General features: G+C 38.9%; 1 protein-coding gene across 1 annotated transcript in view; it reads left to right on the top strand.

The window, feature by feature from the left end:
- EGF (epidermal growth factor) overlaps nt 1–23,525 on the top strand; it is a 58,248-nt gene that overhangs the window by 15,317 nt on the left and 19,406 nt on the right. Inside the window, exons 5-15 of the mRNA XM_065836811.2 lie at nt 1,763–1,993; nt 3,569–3,771; nt 7,721–7,846; nt 8,800–8,922; nt 11,119–11,241; nt 12,278–12,403; nt 13,337–13,473; nt 15,360–15,508; nt 17,164–17,268; nt 18,963–19,186; nt 22,875–23,042. Of these exons, the coding sequence (XP_065692883.2) occupies nt 1,763–1,993; nt 3,569–3,771; nt 7,721–7,846; nt 8,800–8,922; nt 11,119–11,241; nt 12,278–12,403; nt 13,337–13,473; nt 15,360–15,508; nt 17,164–17,268; nt 18,963–19,186; nt 22,875–23,042 (1,715 nt within the window). The remainder of the gene's footprint in view (nt 1–1,762; nt 1,994–3,568; nt 3,772–7,720; nt 7,847–8,799; nt 8,923–11,118; nt 11,242–12,277; nt 12,404–13,336; nt 13,474–15,359; nt 15,509–17,163; nt 17,269–18,962; nt 19,187–22,874; nt 23,043–23,525) is intronic.

Here is a 23,525-nt window from a genome sequence, read left to right as displayed (position 1 = left end):
ATTATTTTTATGCCCTATGGCAATTTGCGTCTGTGAAAACTCTGAGGGCTCTATTTTTAATGTGAAGTTAATTAAAACCCCCAGCATGTTTACATGCACAGGCATAAACATGAGCTAAATCTAATATTAGCAACTTCTTCCTTCAAATCTGTACAACTTTTAGGTAATGAAGGGCAATATAATACCCTAATAATAGACTTTTTTTCCCCTCAAATATATGTCTGGATATTAGCAGCGATAAGATTATTTTAGTAGTAAAATCATAACTATTGTTATAAGATTGATTTAATTTTTAATGTTGTTTAGAAATGTTGAAAAATAAGGATTAAGACTGAAGAAAAATAGAGGGCAAATACAGTAAAAGCTGTCAATTACTCAAGCTGGTTTCTAATCTTCATTGTTCTTCTGTCTTCCTGTTTGTTCCTATCATATCCCGTCCCTACAATTATTTGCAAAAGTTCTGCATAGAGGCTATGAACACCTTTGTTTCTTATCTGCAAAAAGTGATTCCTAGCATTTGTCCAAACTTCCAGAGTAGTCAAGTTTCTTAAGTGCTATAGAAATGCAAACAGATGTTAATAAAGTGTTTAAAAATGGCAGCATAAAGTTAGGCCATCCTTCTGGAAAACTGTTTTCACCCAACCATTTTATAAGCTGTGACAACTGTAGACTATATTACAGTGGGGGAAATCTGTGAAGCAGGGACTGATTCTTCCTACTGGTTTAGTATAGTGAGATCTAATGTATTTGGGGGCCTTTAACAAACGATTGACATAAATGTAGTAAATCTGGCTTTATGCTACATGGTTTTGTACATATATATTCTGCAATTTTGTGAAGAGAAGGTAAAATCATAATGCTGCTTGGAATTTTTGTGCGTAAGGAAACCAAGCAAAGAATCTAAATGCAAACATTAAAAAATAAAATATACATGAATGAGGGGTAACTTGCTATTTTGGAAGAACTGTTGTTAACCTTAGTCACACTGGTAAATCTGGGTTCTGGTTCATGAATAGCTTCACATAAACTTCACATAACTGTTTTGAGTATTGGAACTGTATTTTGACTGTGTCTTAACTTAATGACAGCATAGTCTGGATACTATGACTGTCAGGGAGGTAGAAAGAAATGAGGACAATAATAGAATTGGTATTTTTAAGTTAAGCACTTAAGTGCTATGTTCAACTAGAGTTTTTGGAAATAGATTCCTCCCCAGAAACTGAGGGAAATGTGTATCTGCCTCAAAGATGTATGATATGCCTTTTCCCAAGTCTGCAGGAGTTCCCTGTAGATTTGGAAGGTTATTCCAGTTTCCTTCTCTGACTACATGGGCAAACAAAGCAGAGAGACAAACAATAGTCCTTCATGGTTAAGCTGAGCTGATTCCTGCTTGACCTACATGAGAGAAATTCCTAGTATCTGAGTTATATGTTCCCTGAAAGAAACCTATTTATTAAAATAAGAAAACAGTGTAACAAAACTTTAGGGGTAACATTCCTTCTGTCAAACAGACAACACCTTGTCGTTAAAAATTATTTCCCTTCTTAATAGAATAGTGTTAAAGGGAGGTGTATATGGCATTTTCTTGAAATAGGAGAATACGTATTAAGGAAGTCCCTTGTTTTAGTTTTGGTTCTGAAAGCACTGTGGTAAGATTGAAAAATTTAGTGTAGCACTGATGACATTTTGCAAATGTGGGGTTTTTTTGTGTGGTTTTTTTTTTTTTTTTTTCCTCTTCAAAACATACCTCTCTTGCCTGCAGGTTATTATTTTGGTCTTCAGAAGGTACAGTTTCCAACATACACCGAGTGTCCCTCATTGGAAGTATTGTGAGAACTCTTTTAAGAACCACAGAAAAAATAAAGGCTATTTCACTAGATTTGGTTGACACAAGGCTCTACTGGATCCAACATGACCACAGGAAAGAGATTTCCCATATTGGATCATGCAACTATGATGGTGGAGCTGTTCGTTTGCTCAAAAATTCTGTCCGGTGAGTTTTCCTGAACTTGTCAGAAATAAACCACTCATTTCCCAGGGATGCCATTAATCTCTCTTCCTCATTATCTCTTTTATTTTGTCAGTTCATAACACAATAAGGAGTATAAAGTGCAGTCCTGTAACTGTAAATCTGAAACTACTGATAGGAAAATGGAAAAAAGTCACTGTTGTAAAGATAATACTACCACTCAGTACTCTCCACCTTCAAAGGTTTTGGCAGATGATAACTACTTAATCCTCAGAAATCCTCTCTGAGTGTTTATTAGTGGCCTTTTTCTGCAGATAGAGAAGCCAAAACCAAAGGGATTAAATGATTTGTCCAAGGTCACAGTGGGTGAGCTCAGGTGTCTCAGCTGTGCTGAAGAGACTGAGCTAGGTCAGGTCTTTCCTATCCTCCTCTAAGCCTGTTGTCCTCCTTAGCTGTTGGAGGGAAGGCTCAGCTAACCCCCTGTGCTCAGCCTCTCCACAAGCATCAGCAGATGAGGTGAAAATCATCCTACAGAACAGACTTGTTCCCTTCTGCTCCCCAGTGCTGGGGCTAAACACGACTCAGGGGGCCGTTGGGCCCATGTCCTTTGGGTGCCTTTAATATTTGGCCTTCATGCTTTGCAGTGGTGCAGGTGCTCCATGGTGAGCATGTTTTCAGTGAGGTACTTAGGAAAAGGTTCCCTTACATTCCTGCAGTTTCTGTTGGTATGGCTGGATTAACACATGCATAATAAGGACTGCCAACTGCAAAGCCTGATGATTTAAATATACAGCTCACCATTTGCATGTGATGAATACGAAGGTGGTTTCTGCGGACATTATTGGTTGTCACGTTGGATTTTTCCTTTCCCTTTTCCCTTCAGTGGACTGGTGTTCACTAGGGCATCAACACTTGCCCTTTGAGCTTGGATTATATGGATTCTTCTTTTTCCACCTGGAATATGTACTGCAAAGTGAAGGCTGAAAAATCCCCCTTTCAGTATTTTTTCTGCTTTCCTTCTTATTTAAAACTGGGCCCTTTTGTGATTCCTGCTGACTGCTATAACTGACCAGTGAATGGAAACTCAATTTCTGCAATAAGGGAAGCAACAAGATGGATTTTAGGAATGCTCTACTCCTATCCCTCCATCTCCACCCTGATTTCCTGAGACAGTCAGAAATACTGGAACAAGTGCTGGAAACTGGGAAATGGGTGAACTTATGTGGCCTACATCCTTCAACAAACAAGCGGCCATTGTAGTTGCTTGGTTCATTAGAGGCAGGGTGATACCTAGGCTTTCTCTGTCAGTTATGTCAGTCCTGAACAACAGCTCATATAACCTATGAGAAATGCAAGGTACCAATTTTGCATCTATTTCTTGCCAATCTGCAGGATTCTGGGTAGTGGGTTGTTTGGAAATGTCTCTGGCACCTCATCTGATTCTCATATATGTAAGATGATACAAGATATATGTAAAAATGCAAAGAAAGGCTATTTACAGTGAACTTGACTGAACAAGATGCTCAGAAAATGCATGAGTGAGTAAATATATAGGTATCAAGTAATGTGCCGCTTTGTGTTATCTTCTCTTTGTTGCAGACATCAATTGCTTGGTATGTCTGTCTTTGCTGAACACCTGTACTATTCGGAGTTGAAATCTGGTATGATATGGAGAGCCAACAAGTACACTGGAAAAGTTGCAGTCACAATTAGTCTGAATCCATCATTTTTTCCACCAGTGGATATAAAAGTTGTGCATCCCTTTAAACAGCCAGGTGGAAGAACAGAACCACAGGATTTCGGTAAGTAAACTGTAATGATACAGTTGTATGTGTGAGAATAATAATGTCATACACTCTGACTTTTCATAGTAATGATTTTCTTTGGCAAAATTTCAGGCCTCAGTGAAGTCAAAGCAAAAGTTTCCTTTAACTTCAGTGATTCACAGTACCACTTCGGTGTGTGTAACTCCACCTGGAGTATCAGACTGGAATTGTGCTGAGCGTGAACTTCTCATTTCATTGATCTGAATACATATCCAGATAAAAGTTATTTTCACCTTCTCTTCGCTTTGTTTATATGAAGATATTTTTATACTTTCTTGCTAAGTGCACAAAACATACAGCTTTTTAATCCTCCATGTAGATTGCCTTCATTAAACGGCTCCTCCTTTCTGGAAATTTTATTCTAATGTGCATCTCAATACCTCTGATTATTATTACACTGAATGATTTTAAGTGCATAGTATGTCCTTCAAGTGATACTGTGGATGTCTCAGCTTTGCTGTGAAATGGCTGAATTGAGAGTCAGACTGTTTTAGACAGGCTTGAAGTTGCTATAATAACTATGAAATAAGAGCCTTGAGTGTCTTTATTTGATATCAATTGCAGCCTACAGTATGTGGTGGTCATGCCACCGTCTTCCACTGTGGGTCAGAAAATGAAGGTGGTTGACTATGAACAGTTCATTCTCCTTAAGGATTCCTGCTGAGGCAGTAGGAAGTGAGGGGTGTCTAGGGGAAATAATATCTTATTGTCTGGTCTCTAGGAAGCAGACACAGAGTATCCTTGCTTTAGTGGAATAGCTTTTGTCAAGCTTTTGCTTGGATGCAAACACAGAGACATTTGTGTGTTGATGAACGGCTGTAGAACTCCCAAAGGAAGGTGGCCATGGGTTCCCAGGGGCATAGGTGGTATGGAGACATGAGAAGAAAGCAGCGTTTGTTCATGTGAGCAAAAATGAAACCATAAATATCTCTCTTGAACCATTTCTAAATATCTACTATAAAATAGGCTTTATCCTTCTTCATGCCAAACATCACCTTTATACAGTACCATGCTGTCTCTCCTTCCTGAAACCTGGTCTTCCAATATTTAGTAAATATTTGTATGACAGTAGGAACTGTCAGCAGTAAGCCATTTATAAATTCCAAATACCTTCTTGTAAAAATGTCTGGGAGGTGTTGGAGTAGAAAGAAGTTTAACAGACTGAATCCAGATGAACTTTTTGAACTTTACATATACATTGCTTGGATTGTCCAGTGCAAGAACTGGGATGAAAGAAAGGCTAATGAGCCTGAAGTACAAGATTTATAGCTGATGTTACAACAGAGAAACCTGGAGATAAAAGCATACCTAGACTAATTGGATGCTCTGTACAAGCTAAAAAAGTGTATTCTGCAGTGTAGTGTCAGCTGTGAACTATCAGGCCTTTTTAAAGCAGACAGCGAGTTCCTTCAGATGAAAAAGGAACTGATGAGAAATGCTCAACTGATATGATTTGATTTTTTTACTGGAATTTCGATTATTGACTTTACTACTTAAATTCTTGATGTCCCTTCTTCCCTTTTAAAAGACTTTCCTGGATTGCTTGGGGGAAATAAGTACAGAGAAGAGCGTTAATTCAGCTATAGTTTTGCTATAACCTCACACAACAGCTTTAGTATGGCAGTATCTGGAAGATGGCCTCTAATTTACCTCAACTGTCTTTGACAGCTAATCCTAGATTTGATGACAGTATGTGTATTTATAAATGCCTGTTTGAATGTTCTTCATGCCTTTATTAATAGCTCATAAAATGTCATAATTACCTTAAAATCTCAAAGACCGCCTCTGGAATTTTTTTAAAGTATCTTCTCTGACAGATTAATGATATTCAGTATATTCAGGATATTTTTTTTGAGGAATTATGTTGTGTTTCTTTCCAGAGTAAGATACCAGTGTCAGACTACTATCTGAGAACACAAATTTCCGTAAGAGAGGTAATAGGAGGAGGAAAAAAGCATCAAACCAACAAATTAGAAAGTATGGTTCATAGTGGTTATTCTTCCAGAAAAGACTACCTTACTAAACTTTGTGAATCACAATTTAGTCACTATTAATTTTGTTTTAGAATATGATTTTTTTTAACATATTGATTAGCAATATCAAGTTCTAATAACTATTCAGTTAAAAAATAATATCTTATTGAGATTATCCAGATGGCAAACTTAGTGCTTTTGTTTTTTCTTCTGTAATTCCTGGGTGTCTTAGGTCTCGTTAGACCAACAATGGTACAAACAAGGGGCAAAAAACCAACACCAGTCACAAGCATAAGATGCAGCTTTGAATGTGGTCTTGTTTCTATTTTGTATTGTTTTGTGATTGCATGTTCTTGCACTTCTGTCATTCTGATGAGTTCTGTATTTGAAGATTGGACACTCCACTACTGTGTATTCCTGACTCAGTTGCAGCAGAGACAAAGATTAAGGGTCCAAATCAAAAGTAGTTCTACAAAAAGAGAGGCTCAGCGAAAACTGTGTAAAATTCAAGTCTCTCAACAGCTAACATGCTTAATAGCATAGCTAATATCCATCTAGTCATCAATTCATTATTTTTCATTTAGTGATACAGCTTTTGTTAGAGAAGGATTAATCAGTTTGATGCAAATAAGTGCAAAGTTGATGATTTCAGCCAAGCTGAAGTGTCTGTCTGGGAAATGATTTCAGTCTTTTATAAATGTGATCTGTCAATCCAGCAAAAGGCCAGCATTTTCTCTGTTGTGGCTAGTACAAGACTAAATGTCAAACTTAAATATTATGCTACTTCCCATCTCTTGGAATTTAGAGGGTGAATTAGAAATAGAACAAGAAAGTTGTTCACATACAAATTGCTTTGCCTGTAGGAGCCAATTATTTCTTATATGCTACACAGACAGCACAGGGCAAAGACAGTGGTGTGTGTGGGTGGCTGTGTACCCACATTCAGCATCAGAAGTTCAGCTGTTCTTAGCCGGGGAAAGGGGCAAGCAACCCTGGAAGAAGATTAGGAAGGTTAAAACAAAAATAATAATTTGGGAGACAAGAATAAAACCAGGAGTATTGCACATCTGCAAAAGCACCAGCTCTAGAAGGTAGCTGAGCACAGACATGAGGCTTTGCAAATCCTTCCCTTGAAAAAAAATCCTGGAATATCTGTTTGCCTTTTTCTGTGAAGCAGAAGAAGTCGGAAGGCTTCTGGGGATGTTAGGTAGTTTTCTGTGCTTCCTTTGAGGACCCTTTGAGTATAACCTGTTAGACATCAGAAACATTTCAAGTTTTAAATCTGTGTTCAAGATTTATAATATTTGTATTTCTCATAGGCAAAAGCCAGGATCCACCCTAATACAGAGATTCTGTAGACTGTGCTAATACTTTTTGTCCGAATGAAATGTATGGTCATTATGATCTGTCCAGTTGGTTTTGTTTGCTTGTTTGTTTTTTTTTCTCAATTCATGTGAGACTTGAGAACTGCCTTGTGCTAATAATTTCCAGTCTTTGTATGCTATCTCTCTTTTTTAATCTCTCTTCTCTCTTTGCATTTGTGCTCGCTTTCTGTCACTCTCTTATTTCTGAGTGTTTCACAGAGACTGGTGACATATGCTACTGTGCAGGACTGGCAACATATGAAGCTTACTACACAGGGTTTTCCCTTTCACAGTCACTACAGCTGTGCGCCCAAGCCAAACCATCCCCTGCTTCAGGCTCTTTCTAGATAGGCTTGTGCTGACATGGAGCTAGAAATGATAATTTGCACAGATGTACCTTAGTCTTCTGAGTGCTTTCATTTTTATAGTGACTTATTGGCCCAAAGTTATTTTCTATTAATAAAAAGTTCCTCAGGTTGAGCAAGGAGCTCTTGAGACGACACATTGCTGAACATCTCAAAATAGTTTCTCCTTGAGGGTTGATATGGTAAGAATTCAATTACATTTGTACTATATTCGTTCTTCCAGAAAAAGAAACCTGTGATTTGGAGAAAGAAAAGTGCAGAAGAAGAATCTGCAGGCCAGACTCCAGGAGTCATCGGTGTAGATGTTCTAATGGCTTTATTTTAAGTCGAAATAAACAGTTTTGTGAAGGTAATATGTGAATCTCCCATCAACTTTATTTCATCACATTAAAAAAAAAATCTGTTATTCTGCTTTATTCTCAAGTATGAAAAATACTTTGAGGTCATAAAATACCAGTGTGCTATATCAGTTTAGTGTCCCTACAGGTTCTGGAATAGTCTAAAAGGAGACCTATGAAAAAGTTGCAAATGCTATTCTTGTGAGAAATTTTGGTCTTAGCTTGAGTAGTTAAAGGAGCCTCAGATAAGTAGACATGCTTATGGATGCTTATGTAATTTTAAAATAAAAACTAAAACAGATACATCACCAAAGGTGAAACATTGAAAAATCCTGCAAGATGTCCCACTTTCGAAGAAGACACAAATTCTTAACATGCTACTAAATATTTTAATAAAAATCTAACATTACTCTTAATAATAGTTAACATATCACTTTTAGAAGCATCCTTTTCACTACGCAACCAGATTTGAAAAGACATAAAGGCATCAAAATTCATAGCCTACAGGATTTACAGACCTGCCTGAGCAGCAACCATCAAATTCTCGGGAAATTCACCAGGGCTGCTTTCTGTATTTCAACTTCTAAACCCCTTCTGTAGTTCTAGAATTTTACTTAAATCGTGTTGGAGCCAAATTAAAAACAAAAAATTATCTGAAGAAATAGTCTTCTGTAATTTTTTTTGGTGCGTACTGGATTTAGCTGGCACTGGAATCTGTATGGGAAGGCATGCCTTTGAAAGTCCTCTAGACACCTTTACTGGACACATGCAGTCTGAGTAGGTTTTGCTGGAAGGCTTCATAAGGTCTGAAAGCTTGCTTTTCTATCATTTATTCGGAGCAACGTATTTTTGTGAAATTAATGGGAAAAAGAGGTACTTCTTGAAGACTCTCTGTTTCATTAATCTGATTCCCTGACACTGGTTGGTGATGTTATTATGTCACAGCAAGTGCTTCTTTTCACAGATATCAATGAATGTGGCTTCTGGAATCACGGCTGTACTTTGGGCTGTGTGAACATTCCTGGTTCCTATTACTGCACCTGCCCAAGAGGTTTTGTTCTGCTGCCCGATAGGAAAACATGTCATGGTAAGTAGCAACGATACATAAATACCTCCAGTGTGATATTAGAGAGATTACCATTTCACACTGGAACCGCTGAAAGTTTTGCATGTTGCATTGCTCACTTCCAATCCCTTATTATGTAAGTAGGACCAGCTTAAACTAAGTGAACCAAATTCAAATGTCATATTTAAGGAAGTGTAAATTACACGTGAGTAGTCAAGTGTGAACCTCTTCAGGAGAAAAAGAAAGAGACCTCTTTGCTCAGGTTATGCTCCATGGTACTTTGCACGTGGATAAGCAGTAATATCTTTTTAAACCTGGTCTCTAAATTTGGCTCATTCTGTTGAACCTGCATAACAGTTTGCACAATCTCTGAATGAGCAGCTTATAGCATCATCTTTTTTTTTTCCTCTTCAGACCAGGGTTGATAACATGGCTAATGTGTATGAAATTAATGAAATTAAATGCATGTACATCTGTTTACAATTAATAAGACACACAGAAGTTCTCACGAAGTTGTTTATTCAGGGAGACTGCTGCACTTGTGTGTTCTTTTTTGGTTTTGTTGGATTTTTTTTTGTTTGTTTTTTGTTTGTTTTTTTCTTTTATCCATTAAATTGAAGTATACCTGAGAGACCTTATCTAGATACCATAGCTATGTAAACCAGGAAGCTCTCTGAAGCTGAAAAAATGGGAACAAACTCAATGCAGAGAACACAGAGAAGTGGAGAAAAAAACTAAATCTCTGTCAGTAAGCTTCAAGGACCATATTTTAGCCATAGTGAGAGTCAGAGGTGAAGGTTTTTGTTCTGCCTTTATGCAGCATTGTGTATATTCAGCCCACAAATGAATTAAGCCAGTGAAACATATCTAGCAGTTAGTCTATCTATTTTAGAGCTTCAAGAGTCACTTCTCCTTCTCTATTAAGAGGGAGCCTGGAGTAGGATTCAGTGACCCAAATGTCGGCATCTATGGTTTTGTGACAGCTGCAGAAGGCAGCCAGGTGTGACAGAAGACACCTGGGAGTCCAGCAGCCAGAGGCTACCAGGAGGTGGGATATCCTTTTGTGCGCAAAACACCACTTAGACACTGTGCAACTCAGTCCTACTCCAGATGACTAGCTTGAACTGTATGCCTGTGTTTTGAGTGGCTCGAATTAGACAGAAAATGTTTTTCTAACACAGACTAGGGATGCAGTATGGACAGTATAACTCCTTAACTACTGCAGCACAAAGCTGATATGTCACCATCTACGCAGCTTGAGAGAGAGAGAGATCCAAGGTGAGAAGTCCACATGCTGACCAGACATTTTGATGCTTTGTCCTCCAAGTCCTGTACAAATTTCTTCATCTAAAGCCACAAGCTCTAGTCAGAAAGAAACACAAGATCAGTTTCTTGACCCTCTTCACTGTGCTTAAGGGCTTAGAACAATCCAGTCCAGAGTGTGGTTGCCCTGGAGAAGCAATATTTGCAAGAGTCATGTACCATTTAAGTCAGTGTGTGCAGCTGATTCAAAGCAGCAGCTGTGGGAAACTCACATTAGTTCCAGTCTTCCAGTGGTTGTTGCCATATGGCTCTAGAATTGGCATAAAGAGATGCAGCACTGCGATACAGAAAGTGGAAGGAGGATATCCTGTGAAATTGCACTAAAGAAATACTCAAAAAAATGTTGGCACTCCAACAATTGTAATAGAAAGTAGAGGGAAGCTATTGCCAGGTCCTCAGATGGTTTTGCCCCTACAGCTTCAAAAATTGCCACTAAGGAATGTAGCTTTGTTTCTGGAATGTTCATCTCCGGTTTTCATTGTTTCTAGCTCTGTTACCCTTGGAGTTGTAGGAAAGTAGTTTTTCCTCATTCTCTTTGTGTTTTATACTTATTCCTTCAGTATAACTTCCTTGTAGTTTTCAAAACCTGATTTATTTTTGACGAAATGTAAAAGAAAAGTTTTCTAAATTATTTCTATTTTGATAACACTCCTTCACACAGTTTTGGAAAACTTAAAGCTGATCAGTATAATGGCTTCAGGATCCAGCAACTTTGGCTTTCTCCTTTGCTATAACTAGTAGAGGGTGGGAAAAAAGTTGCACTCTCAGTATCACACTTTTTCCCCCCACCTCCTTTTCTTTTGCTATTTAAGAGAGTGTTTATATCTCTTTTTGGGGGGTTTAGTAAATATTTTTATAATTTAAGATTTTTTTTTTCTCTTTGAATTACTATAGAGCTAATCTCTTGTACAAGTAACAGCACTGAGTGTAGCCATGGTTGCCTTCAAACATCCAAAGGGCCTGTTTGCTTTTGTCCTGAAGGATCTGTGCTGAAAGAGGATGGCAAAGCTTGCACGGGTAAGTAACATTTTTTCTAGCTGTAGTATCTGCCAAACTCTGTTTTGGGCACTGAAAGCCAGAAGTGAATGATGACATTTTACACTCATTTTGCACAGCTGTAAATGATTGTACAAGACAGGAGGCAACGGAGTGTCAGACTCTTTGAGTGCTGAGATGAGAAATACTCATCTTCATTTTTTAATACATATTTCTTAGCAGCAACATCCAATGCTTGTAGGCCAAATTTTTTTGTTGTCAGCACAGATCATGCCATCTCCCAGATGTTTGTTGCAGGAGGCATCTGAAATTTATATTTGAGGGGAAATATAGGTACAATATTAGGGCTTGGGTGAAATCTGAAGATGATTTTATGGACATCATGCCACCCATGTTCAGAGTCAGTCTAATTTACAGCAATTTCATCAAATTACTCACAAGTGCAATTTTTGCAGTCAGGATATTTGAAGCTGCTACATCCACTAATCTGTCACTCCCCATCCCAGCAAGATTTCCGAATTAAGGGGACTGTAGCTTTTCAACTGTATCTTTGCAGTCTTAGGGATCAAGATAGCTTTGTTAATGCCAGCCTTATGCCTTGAAAAATCCCCTTCCTTTTTACATCCCTTCTGTACTGTACTGTACTGTATACACAGATGCAGTGAGTGTTGCTGTTTTTCTAGGGACGCTCGACTGAATAAACTCAGGTTGACATTGAGGCTATAATTGTTGTACAGACCCAAGAAGAAAGAATAGTCTATTTTCATATGACATCTTGGTTTGTTGTATTAGGAAGTATCAATTCACTGTCCTAGCCTAATTAACTTCTGGGGTGAGAATGGCATTAATCTGGTGTTTCTTTGCATGGAGTGCAAAGTCTGATTAAATTTGTTACTGTGTTGTAGATGGGGTGAGATTTGCATGGGAGAATCAGTTCTTTGATTCACAGTGTAGTAAGGCTAAGCAGTATGAAGCATTTTCTTGCTTATACCTCTGATTTTGTTGTATTTTTTTTCTTTGAACGGCAAAGTTAATTTTTTCAAATGCTCTGCTTAAGGTTGTACATCTCCAGATAATGGTGGTTGTAGTCAGATATGCTCTTCTTTAAGCCCATCCTCCTGGGAGTGTGCTTGTTTTCCTGGATACAAGCTTCAGCGAGACAGAAAGCACTGCACTGCTATAGGTCAGTACCTTGCTATGCCTACATCTTTCTGCCAATAAAAGCAAAAACCTTTTAGAGTCACATAACTGGGATCCACTGGTTTTAGATTACCTTGTGAAACTTGGGAAGTATTAAATATTTGGAAGAATAACCTATTTTGGAAATATACCAGAACAAGCACCAGTATATGGTTCAGTCTCTCTCACAGTCTATTATCCTTTTCATTCTGGGTTTCTGTACTCCAGAGGTCTATCTGCAGTATTCAAGTTTTTGTGCCTTCATACACATGTGGTTTCTTCCCAGTCTTACAGAATTGGGCTTGAGGCATCTATGTGTGGAGAACAAGGCAGGGAATAGTCCGTTGGAGGACTTTTCCTACAAGGATATTTCTCCCCAAGTGGCCCCAGGAAGCCCAGGTATTTGTGATGTTTGGATTCCAGACCCTTCTGTTTCTTCTAAGAAAAGGGCAGACCCTGGTGAGCAGCAGGATACAAGAAATTGCATGAGAGAGAGGAAGAAAGTTTGTGATTTGTTTCAGGAATAAGACAAAAGCTTTATTTTTTTGGAGGACAGCATTTTTCTTGCTTTTACTGTGAAAGACTTCTCATGTGCAAAAGTCGTTATCTGGTATTTATGGTGATGCTGAGAAATGCAGAGGGAAGATTGTCTTGAAACCAAGTCACTGAGTGAGAAATGCAGCTGGGCTAATGACTGCATTTATCACATATTTTGAGGTTGATCTTGGGCAAGGCGCTGATGTTGAAAACCTGTATTTGCATTTATCTTTGATTTCTGAGGCAAGTGGAATGCAGGACAAGTACCTTCATTTCTTTTTGCTTCTGTTCTTCCATTTTGTTAGCTATTGTTACTTGCAAAGTTAGCTAGGTGGTGATACAGGATAGAGATCACTTAAAACCTAATGGAATTAACATATGTGCAAATTTTCATCAACAGGTCCTAAGCCATTTTTGTTATTTGCAAATAGCCAAGATATCCGCCAGATCAGTTTTGATGGTGCAGATTATGTAAGTTTACTTGACTGGCAGATGGGAACAGTCTTAGCACTGGACTTTGACCCAGTGGAAAATAAGGTAAGGCATTAAAAATGAGAGGATTTTGAAGTGTTGCAAGGACAAATGGATTGGGCTTTCATGTGCCTTAACCTTTCTGCTGTCAGTGATCCAGATTAAATGTTGTGCTGCTTGTTGTTCTGTTGCCTGCCCAGGAGCACAACTGGCACAGGATGCCAAACACTAGTTGAAGAGCTTCATCCTTTACTTACTGAGTGAATGTACACTGACATGGCTAATTCACACACAATTTGGATTTTTAAATTCACTTCCAGCATTATTTCAATTTCAAAGCATTTTTGTGTGATTGAGAGTTTTCTCCCCTAAGACTTCAGTACTGTTTTCTAGAAATATATTGTCATGTTTTTTTCACTGGATAGCTGTAAAAGCAACAGTATATATATATATATATATTTTTTTATAATGTGCAGCTACATCCCAAAATCTGTATTGAACGTAGGAGTAATCTTAATAGGAGTCTTGACTTTGTGTGTCCTGACACTATTGAACAAAACTGCTGAACACTCACTGGGTTTATTGCTTTTAGGAAATGTATTCCTCATATTACAAGATATTGCTTTTGGAAACAGGAATCTTCTGTGCATAAAGAGCTGTTTGTCTGTGTAGCTGCATCTCAATGCCCTAGTCCTTGCCATCAGAGTCAGAAAGGAGTTCAGCTGTGCTTTGCTAAGCCTTCTGTGGCAGATAGTTGTTTTTTTCCCATGGTGAGACTTATTTACACTGTAAAAGTGTTACAAAAAGATACTGGATGGTACAGTGAAAGCTGGTAATGAGCTCAGTTAAGCTGCTGGAAAAATCTCAAGGCCTGGATGGATTCAGCTAAACAAATGAGAATGTTACCAGAGCTGCGTTACAGGAGGATTGTTTTGGGCACTGCTGGAACATCGCCACTCGCTCCCGAAATAGGGCCCTGCTGGGGAACCAGCAGTTGTTGTGTGCTGTGCCGAGTGTCAATCAGCTGTGCTGGTGACACTGGCTGTGCACGTCTGTCCCACGTCTGTAAGGAGCTCTGCAGGGCAGTGCGGAGGCGGCACACGACCGAGGTGCCAGGTAAATTAGCTCAGCATCACTCTGTGCTCCCGTGGTAATTGAATTAGCGGGTTTAATGCCAGAGGTCTCCCTCTTGCTTTGTTTGGCCCTGTGGTTAGTGTCAAAACAAAGTTATTTGTTCTGTTGCTACCATTTGCAAAGCAAGCCTCAGCACTGCTTTGTACGTAGCTCTGCCACATAGTGTTTGGCTCCCTCTAGATATCAAATACACAATGGTTTTTTTTTTTCCCCTCTTTTTCTCTTCATCCTCGGAAAACACAAACTTAGTTTTCCCACAGCAGAGAACTTTTATTTTGACCCAGAACTGAGAAGCTTATTCAGGAAATGTTGGAGCCTTACAAAATAGACACCTGGTAAAAAAATTAAGGTATGTGCAGGCTGAAAGAGGAAAAAAAAATAGAATGCAGTTATATAACTCCTTTTCCACTCCCAGCTCTTTGACATACATACACAACTACCCTCTTCTCCTCACTTCCCCCTTCTTAAAACGAGCAGCCAGATAAATTATAACATGCTGCTTTTTGCCTGGTCCCACTTTTGCTTCCTCAGCCGTTCTTCATGTGAGGTAACTGCTCGCTGAAACAAAACCACAGGATACTCAGAGGGCTGTATATAGGGCAGGCAGGATTTACAGCTAAGCACAAGCTGCCTGTAGAAGTCATGCTGGTTGAAGGATAAGTGCCTTTTTATTTGATCAGGGACCACAGGTTACCTGTGCAGCTTTTTGTGAATGAGCAGTTCAGGGAACTTTCAAGATGACAAAGTTATTTTACAAGTGAAATAAAGAAGAAAGTGAGATGGGAACTAATAACACCTCAACTGTTATTTCTTCACAGATTTACTTTGCTCACACTGCCTTGAAATGGATAGAACGAGCTGATCTGGATGGCTCAAATCGTGAAAAAGTTATTCATGAAGCTATAGATATACCCGAAGGCCTTGCTGTGGACTGGATTAACCATAAATTGTATTGGACAGACAGAGGGTACATGCTCCACAGTGCATTTATGTTGAAGCATGCCATAAAATATTTGGAATAAATGACTGGTGATACAGAAATAGCTGAGATATCACTCTAAATTCAGTAACGCTTCACATTCTGATTGTGTAGCTGTAATCTTGAGTAAATACAGTTGGAAGGTTCTTTAAAACTGAAATGCTGGAAGATCATTTTAAATCTGCTATTGTACTTTTATCTTTGTCTTTCCAAGAAGCAAGGGTTTGGACACAGTGGCAAGGAATCTAAAGCATGTATTGCATGTATACATATCTGTATGTGCACATACGCATGTGAATATATATATCTATACACTCACATTTATTTATGAATGCTGTATGTATGTATATATAGGTATATCTTTGTATATACTTACAAATAATGAATATTACTGCACCAAGTACATCTTGGAGAAAAGTCAGCATTGCTGACAGCTAGAATCATTCCTCTTTGAGCTAATGGAGAGCATGTGTCAATTATCTCTGATAAAAGAGGAATGGTCACTAGCAAACAATATGACTTCACATTACAGCTGGTACCTAAACTTAAATGCAGAGAGAAACAAAAAAGACTTTTAGTGAAAAGGCAGTGTCAGATCTGAACACATAATGAACACTCCCTGAAGAGTGGTCATGATTCAGTATGACCCATATTGTATTAGTCATAAAAATGAATGTACAGATTACCTTTCTCCTCCCTTTTAAATATGCTGCAAGTCCACTTCCATGCTATTAGTTACAATCTTGTCTACACAGGTTTGCTCTTGTATAGATATGCCAGTGTTTCTTGTGAAATTGGAAATTATGGTGCTCATCTCCATAAGAGAAGTCAAGGGTGAAGCTGCGGATTTGTATCTGCCACTTCCTTCTCACTCACTGTGTTTACTTGTTTGTATTTCACATTTGCATGAATATATTGCTCCTACCATCTTTGTGTGGCCTTTCTCTGCAGGTCCAGGTAGGCATGGAAGGCTGTAGGCTTCCTTTCAGGTAGAGGCTGATATTTGTTTGACAAGGTGAAGTTTGTAGCAATAAGTAGAGTTTTCTGGAAAGAAATCAGATTGAGAAAATGGCGATATAGGTTCTATACTTGACTCTGCAATAGATTTTGGGAGTGATCATAAGAACTTTGGCTTCATTCTTTCCTGTAAAATAAACATGATATGTAAATTACTTGGTGATTTCTGGATGAAAAAATCTATATAAAAGTACTATTTAAAAAAAATTCCTTATACATTTCATAATGCCATTCACTTAGGAGTTTGTTTTCCTCCTGACTCTCTTTAAAGCTACCATTCATCACAGAATCACAGAATGTTAGGGATTGGAAGTGACCCAAAATTGGGTCTATTAATGTATTAGTGATCATACTTCCAACTCGTTATTTGCCCAAAAAAGGAGAACTTCATACAGAGAAGCAGGTATTTTATCATCTTGCCCTGGACCAGATGATGAGGCTATAACTTGAATTACTTGTTGATAAAACAACTGGACATCCCACATCAGCAGGATTATTTCCTGTCATTGTGAAGTTATTCATTACAGTTTTGTGTTAAACTAAAGCAGTGCAAAAACTTAGTATGTTCTGCCTGAGAAGGTAATTAAAAAGATAGCAGGGAGGACTTAGCGTTGTGTGTGTTGCAGGAAGGCATGCCTTGAAAGGAGCAATCTGAATGGAATGCAAAGAAAAATGATCATCTGGAAGGATATCTCCCAGCCACGAGGGATTGCCATTCACCCATTTGCACAGTAAGGAGTGATAAACCAGGTTAATTGTGTAATACTTGGGGAGGGTTTTTAAAAATGACCATGCAAGCCTTGCCTTTTTGGTCATAAAAAAGTGCGTTAATCTCATGTTTGGGTAGGTTAGGCCTTGCAGAGCTGTGTGAACTACGATGTTGTATTGATGGATTTCTTTTGTGGATTGGGATGTATTCATTTTTCATATAGATTTAGAAAAATACAAGAAGCATTGAAGATGATGTATGCAGTTTAAGGTAAAGCACAAGTGACTGCCAATTGTAAACACCGCACTAGAAACTTGGATGGTTCCACATCTATTAGTGTGAAAAAGGTAGTCACTTTTAACCAGTGCTGCTTACAAAGGATTTCTTTTTTTGTCTATGTTTCAGTTTCTGAGGAAACTAAACCAAATCTACTGTCGTGGAGAGTTGATATAAATGCACCTTATATCTTCTTATCTAGTTCTGAGATGACCAAAGGAGTTTTGAATGTTTAAACTATTGATGAAATTCTGGTCATTTTAATCAATGGCAAAGCCCTGTAGGTTTCAGTCAATATGTCTGTATTAGGATGGTTTTGAATATGTTGGTTTTTAATTTTTTGATGCTCATACACTGCCGTAAGTACGTACTGATGAATGAAGTTGAGTTGTGGAGGGCATTTTGTTGGCTTCACTCTGTGCATAAAAGACCTGAAAGAATCTTTAAGTAGAGGTTGAATATGGTAGAGGCATCTGGCACGAAAACTTTTAAGAACAGGTAAGTTCAAGGAGATTGTTTATTAGTATTATTGGTAGAGGTAAGGACTACAAGGGGAAAGGGAGGAGGAAACATCACTGAGAGTTTCCTTATTAGAAAGTTACTGGTCAAAGGAGGAACAGACATTAAAGCAATGTCTGTAATTGTAAAGTCAGTATTAAAGAGAAAGTTGAGACACAGATAAGACTGCAGAGAATACCGATCCCTGCATTGGTTACAGCAAAACTGCTCATATAAATAAAGCTAAATGAATCTGTGAGTTATCTCAGTAAACCTGACAAAAGCAGCTGATGCCTGGGAAGACTGTAGCCCAGGCTTCAGAAGTTTGTGGGTTTGGCTCTCTCCATTTTAAGTGGCCATCTTGTACTGTCCTTTGAAAAACAGTGAGCAATCAGTGAGTAACACTCAGAACCCCAGAGAGAGACCCTGAGAACCATGATACTATTAAAAGAAGAGTCTGGGCCTGATACTGCTTTATTTTTCAAACCCAAAATAACCTGAGGACCCTTGCTTGTTTTCCATGGATGGTGGATAATTTTGGTTCCAGTTTTGCATTTTTACACCCTTCTTTAGACAAGGGGCTCACTAATGCATTGTCTTCTGTTGTCTGGGTTTGCTAAACTGCTATCATTAGTTATAAGGAAAATGCAAAAAGCAGCTATGAAGAGTTGGCAGTTAGTTAGCATATATGGGAGGAGTTGTTTTTCAAAGGTTTTGTGCCAACGAAGTGGAGATTCTGCATAAGTCGCAGTGTAATCACCTGGAGCCTTATAGCAAGTGTGAAAAGATTGGCAGCCAACATATTTGCTTGAAGCTGCACTTTTTCTCATGTGCCTCAGGCTTGTATTGCTCTGGTCCAATTTTTCTGCTCTGAAAGAACTTCACGGAGAGGAGAACAAATATTTACTCACTGACTTCCTGTATATATTTTGTTTTCTAAAGGAGATTATTCTGGACTGACATGGGGGTCAATCCCCGGATTGAGAGCTCTTCATTAGAAGGCATCGATCGCCAGGTTATAGCCAGCACAGGTCTGGTGTGGCCCAGTGGAATAGCCCTCGACTACTTAGCTGACAAGGTGTACTGGTGTGATGCTAAGCAGTCGGTGGTTGAGAGCGCAAACCTGGATGGTTCTGGTCGTCGAATACTTGCACAGAATGATGTAGGTGAGGCTTTGGGGTTGATAATTACCTACTGCTGCTTGCCAATGTATGTGTGTATCTGCATATGTGCATGTGAATTACCAGCCAGCAGCTGTGCTGTATATCCCTTGCAACAATGTGTTGAGGTTAATGGCATCACTTAGTTCTTCAGTTACCCAGTTGACTTTTATTTATTCATTTTAGCAAAGGAGCACCTTTGTAACACTCTCTCCTTTTACAGTTTAGCCACTTTGCATTGTACAGAGAACTTCTCTGCCTTCACAGAAAAATATAAAGAAGGAAAAAGTTAAAAATGTGATTTGCTTGTTCCATGCATGACCGCTTAGTGTAATTCAGGGTTTGCCGTGTTTGTTACACCAGTGAGTTACATTGATGTAGGCTGGAAGAGCACTAACTTTGGCTGTTAAGGTCTTTGAGCAAAGAACCTGCATCTCCACAGGAACATTTCTTAATGCGTAATAGACACTGAATGGAAAAATGATTTATGCAATATGTTGGTACCTGTTATAGCTGAGTTCTCTATTGTTTGACAGTAACTGTGTTGTTCTGGAGCACGAGAACAGAAGTACTAGCAATGAGGAACTGATGTTGTACCACATGTACCATGTGTTTAAGAATCTCATTCATGGCAAATTAGTTTCTGGAGTGGACACTTCCCTCTGTGCATGAAGCCTCTCTGGGTACCATTTGATAGGTGTGCATGAAAAACATGGGCAGAATGAGTACTCTATACATGAATGAGGCTCAATAACATGACTGCCATGGGTAAAGACTTTATGGTAACTCTGTTAATTAGCTGCTGTTCTGGTCTGCACTCTGGGAAGGCTTGTGTTGATCCCCTAAGGCAGATGCCCTCCCATTTATTTGAAGGTGAGCAGAGTAAAGTTTTGGAGGGGACAGTATTCTCCAGTTCATAAGATATGAAAAGCCATGAGCAGAGTGACTTCTCAGCATGCCTCTCTTTTTCCCTGCTGCACATATTCTGCTGTGTGCTCCGGTGATCTGCAAAGGAGGACCTTGAAACCTGTTGAAAGTTTCATTTCAGTTCTCCACAAGCAATGAGACAGTGTCTTACAGGGAGAAAACAGAGAAGGACAGCTAGGAGCACAGGAGAAACACAGGTATGGGAAAGGCTGTAGGCTGGAGCAGTGACACATCTGTTTGGAGGTGGGAGAAAAGGACATCAGCATCTGTATGGAAAGAAGTGAAAGAGATGAAATGCACACCTGTAGGGCAGGGGTGCCAAACTTATCTTCACTGGGGGCCACAACAGCCTCGTAGTTGCCTTCAAAGGGTCAAATGTAATTTTAGGACTGCATAAATGTAACAACTCCTACATTTATATAAATGTAACTAATACATTTAAATAAATGTAACCACTACATTTATATAAATGTAACTATTCCTACATTTATATAAATGTAGCTACTACGTTTATATGAATGCAACAACTCCTACATTTGTACAGTCCTAAAATTACATTCAGCCCTTTGAAGGCAACTACGAGGCTGATGTGGCTCCCGGTGAAAATAAGTTTGGCACCCCTGCTGTAGGAGTATGAAGTTACAGAGACAGAGAGACTTGATATCCTGATGTTTTGCTAATGCTGCTAGTGAGACCTGAATTTAGCTTCTGTTTTCAGACAGCTATACACTGGAGGAGTGGACATCAATTTTTATTACAGCAGCTCCCTCTAGTGCCTCTGTACTGAGAATTCATTCAGTTTAGCTGCATGCGAAATAGGTAAAATTATTTCTGCTCTTCTGCTAACCCCGTTTTCAGTTGTAAGTCAAACAGCCTGTAAGCACCCATCCAAGGCAGTGAACAGCACAACTATTCATTTTGTTTATACAATGAGTCGGGTTTGCACTGTTGTGGAAAAGGTTCATGTGATTATTCATTTTTCGGTTCCTGCTATCTCCATTTATGACACTACGCTTTTATTTTTAAACCTTAATGTATTTATAAGTTAGGAAATTGCTAGTCAAAACAAGGTGTTGTTTGTTGATAGTGCAAGCTATAGATCCTTAAGTTGTGAGTAAATGTTTAGATTTTGGGCTAGTTGCTCAAGTTTAATGGAAAGAAAAACTAAGAGTCATGCCCAGTGATTAAACATGGTTCAATTGAGGTAGTCAGGTGCTAATAGAATAACCATATGCTCTTCAGCTTAACTTTTAAGAACACTCGAACAGTGTCTTAGAACTTTTGTTATGTAGGAGTGGTTTTTTCAGTTTATTTTTATTATTATTATTATTTATTTTTTTAAACTGCTACCTTTTGGGATCACCTAGTTGAGGTCTGTTAAAAAAAAAAAAAAACAAGAACACAGATTGTAAAACCACATGTCTACAAAACATATCTTTCAGAGGAGCTCAGACTGCAGTGATACAAAGTGAGGTGCATATACATACCTTTCAGAGGAGCTCAAACTGCAGTGATACAAAGTGAGGTGCATATACAGACTGTGTGTAGGGACAAGGAAGCACTCTGAAACCAGGTGGACATCCATGGAAGAACAGTGTGTGTTCTCATCTTCCATTGCAAAAAGCTTGCCCAAACGCTATCTTGAAGGCAGGAGATTTCTAGATGTATAGAAAGAATATGGACTAATGACAATTTTCCATCATGACAGAGATGTTAAAGAGTCAGAATTATTTTGCAAAGATCTTCATACCTATAGTGTGTCTGCCATTATATATGAAAGTGTCCTTTGGATTCTGAATTGCTGAGTTCTCTCTGAAGTCAAACGAGGGTTCTGCATTTTCCTAGTGAAGATAATGTTGTGCTACTAAGGAAAAACTGCTGTAGCCTGAATTTGTGGTGGGATTTCTCTCGCCTACTGTTAGTCATGTAAGTGTTCGATGCCTGCTCTAAGCTGGTGTCCAGGTTCTTGTTGTAATCAGTGAAAAGAGAGGAAGCTACCTGGACAATCTGCTGCATCCTGTGGTTTGTGTTAACTGTTGCTGTTAGTTCGCTACCTAACAGACAGCGACTAACTAGTCACAGCCTACTGCTGCTAGTTGAGTGAAGTGAGGAGAATTAATCCCTCTCTTCAATTTTGCACTGTAATGAGTTGGCTCATGAATGTCTGTGCATGTTTATGAGTACATGTGGAGCACTGCATTACACTTGCGTGTACTTTTGGCACTTGCAGAGACTAAACACTGGCTTTAGAGTCCTACCATGAGTCATTGGCTACAGTGTCTGTAGCTCCCAAACTGCCCTGTGCTGGTTCAGTTATACAGGATAACACATGCCATGAACTCCTCTTCTCCTTGTTATGTGAAAAACACAAAAGGAGCTGTGTACCTCAGCAGCTCTGTGCTGGGCCATTTACTGGAGTAAGAGGGTGGGATTCTAGTTCTGAAAGGGGATTCTCAATACTGCTTCAAGAAATTATGAGGTAGAAGCATCTTGTGAACTTGACTTGGTTTGAGGTCACCAGCAGTCCAGAGACTGTACTGAGCCAGTCAAGTGTCATAGCCTCCTCTGCTAAGAGCAAAAGTAATGTGTGCCTCTGGTCCATCATTCATGGACACTTAATACTCCCTATAAGACATCAAAGTGGAGAAGTGGCTATGGCTATGCCACTGCGTTATAAGTAGACCTGTATGCAGATAGTGCTTTTGTTTACTTGGTTTCTTGTGTATGTTCTACAGATCTGGAAATGAGAAATCTAATTTCTTTGTAGGCCACCCTTTTGATGTAGCAGTGTTTGAGGATCACCTTTGGTTTTCTGACTGGGCTAGGCCATCACTAATGAGGGTGGACAAGAAGACCGGCCAAAATAGGGTACGTCTTCGAGGCAGCATGCTGAGACCTTCATCAATGGTTGTAGTTCATCCTTTGGCGAAACCAGGTATACTGCAAAAATTGAGCAGTCATTCCCTTCCAGCCTCTTCTTGTTCACTGATATCAGTAGAATAGATGTCCTTGGGGAGAGGATTATCTTCTCAGAAACAGGCTCTTTAAAAGGCCTTGCATAGTCAGACTGGCATTTATTGAAGGCATCATTTGGGCACGTGTCCCAGGAAAGCTAACAGATTTTGTATATTTATGATCATGCCCAAGAATAGAGGCTGATCAATGGCCACAAGGCTACCATAGTCTTCTAATTGCTATTTATCTTAGTTTATCAGCACCCTTCACACACACAAATAATAACAAATGACATGGAGAAAGATTTTGTAAGATTTATTAGTTTTGGATCAAATAATTTGATTTTCTGTTGGGAACAATCTCCCTGTAAGCAGAAAACAAGTAATTCAATAGACCAGGATTGAGAGAAGGTAATCACAGGTTCTCTATGTCCTTGTAATGTTCTTGCAGGGAATGATAGCAC

The sequence above is a fragment of the Patagioenas fasciata genome, chromosome 4 (assembly GCF_037038585.1).
Source record: "Patagioenas fasciata isolate bPatFas1 chromosome 4, bPatFas1.hap1, whole genome shotgun sequence".
Classification (NCBI taxonomy): domain Eukaryota; kingdom Metazoa; phylum Chordata; class Aves; order Columbiformes; family Columbidae; genus Patagioenas; species Patagioenas fasciata.
The sequence above is the reverse complement of the archived record's forward strand: the minus strand, read 5'-3'. Positions and strand labels throughout refer to the sequence as shown.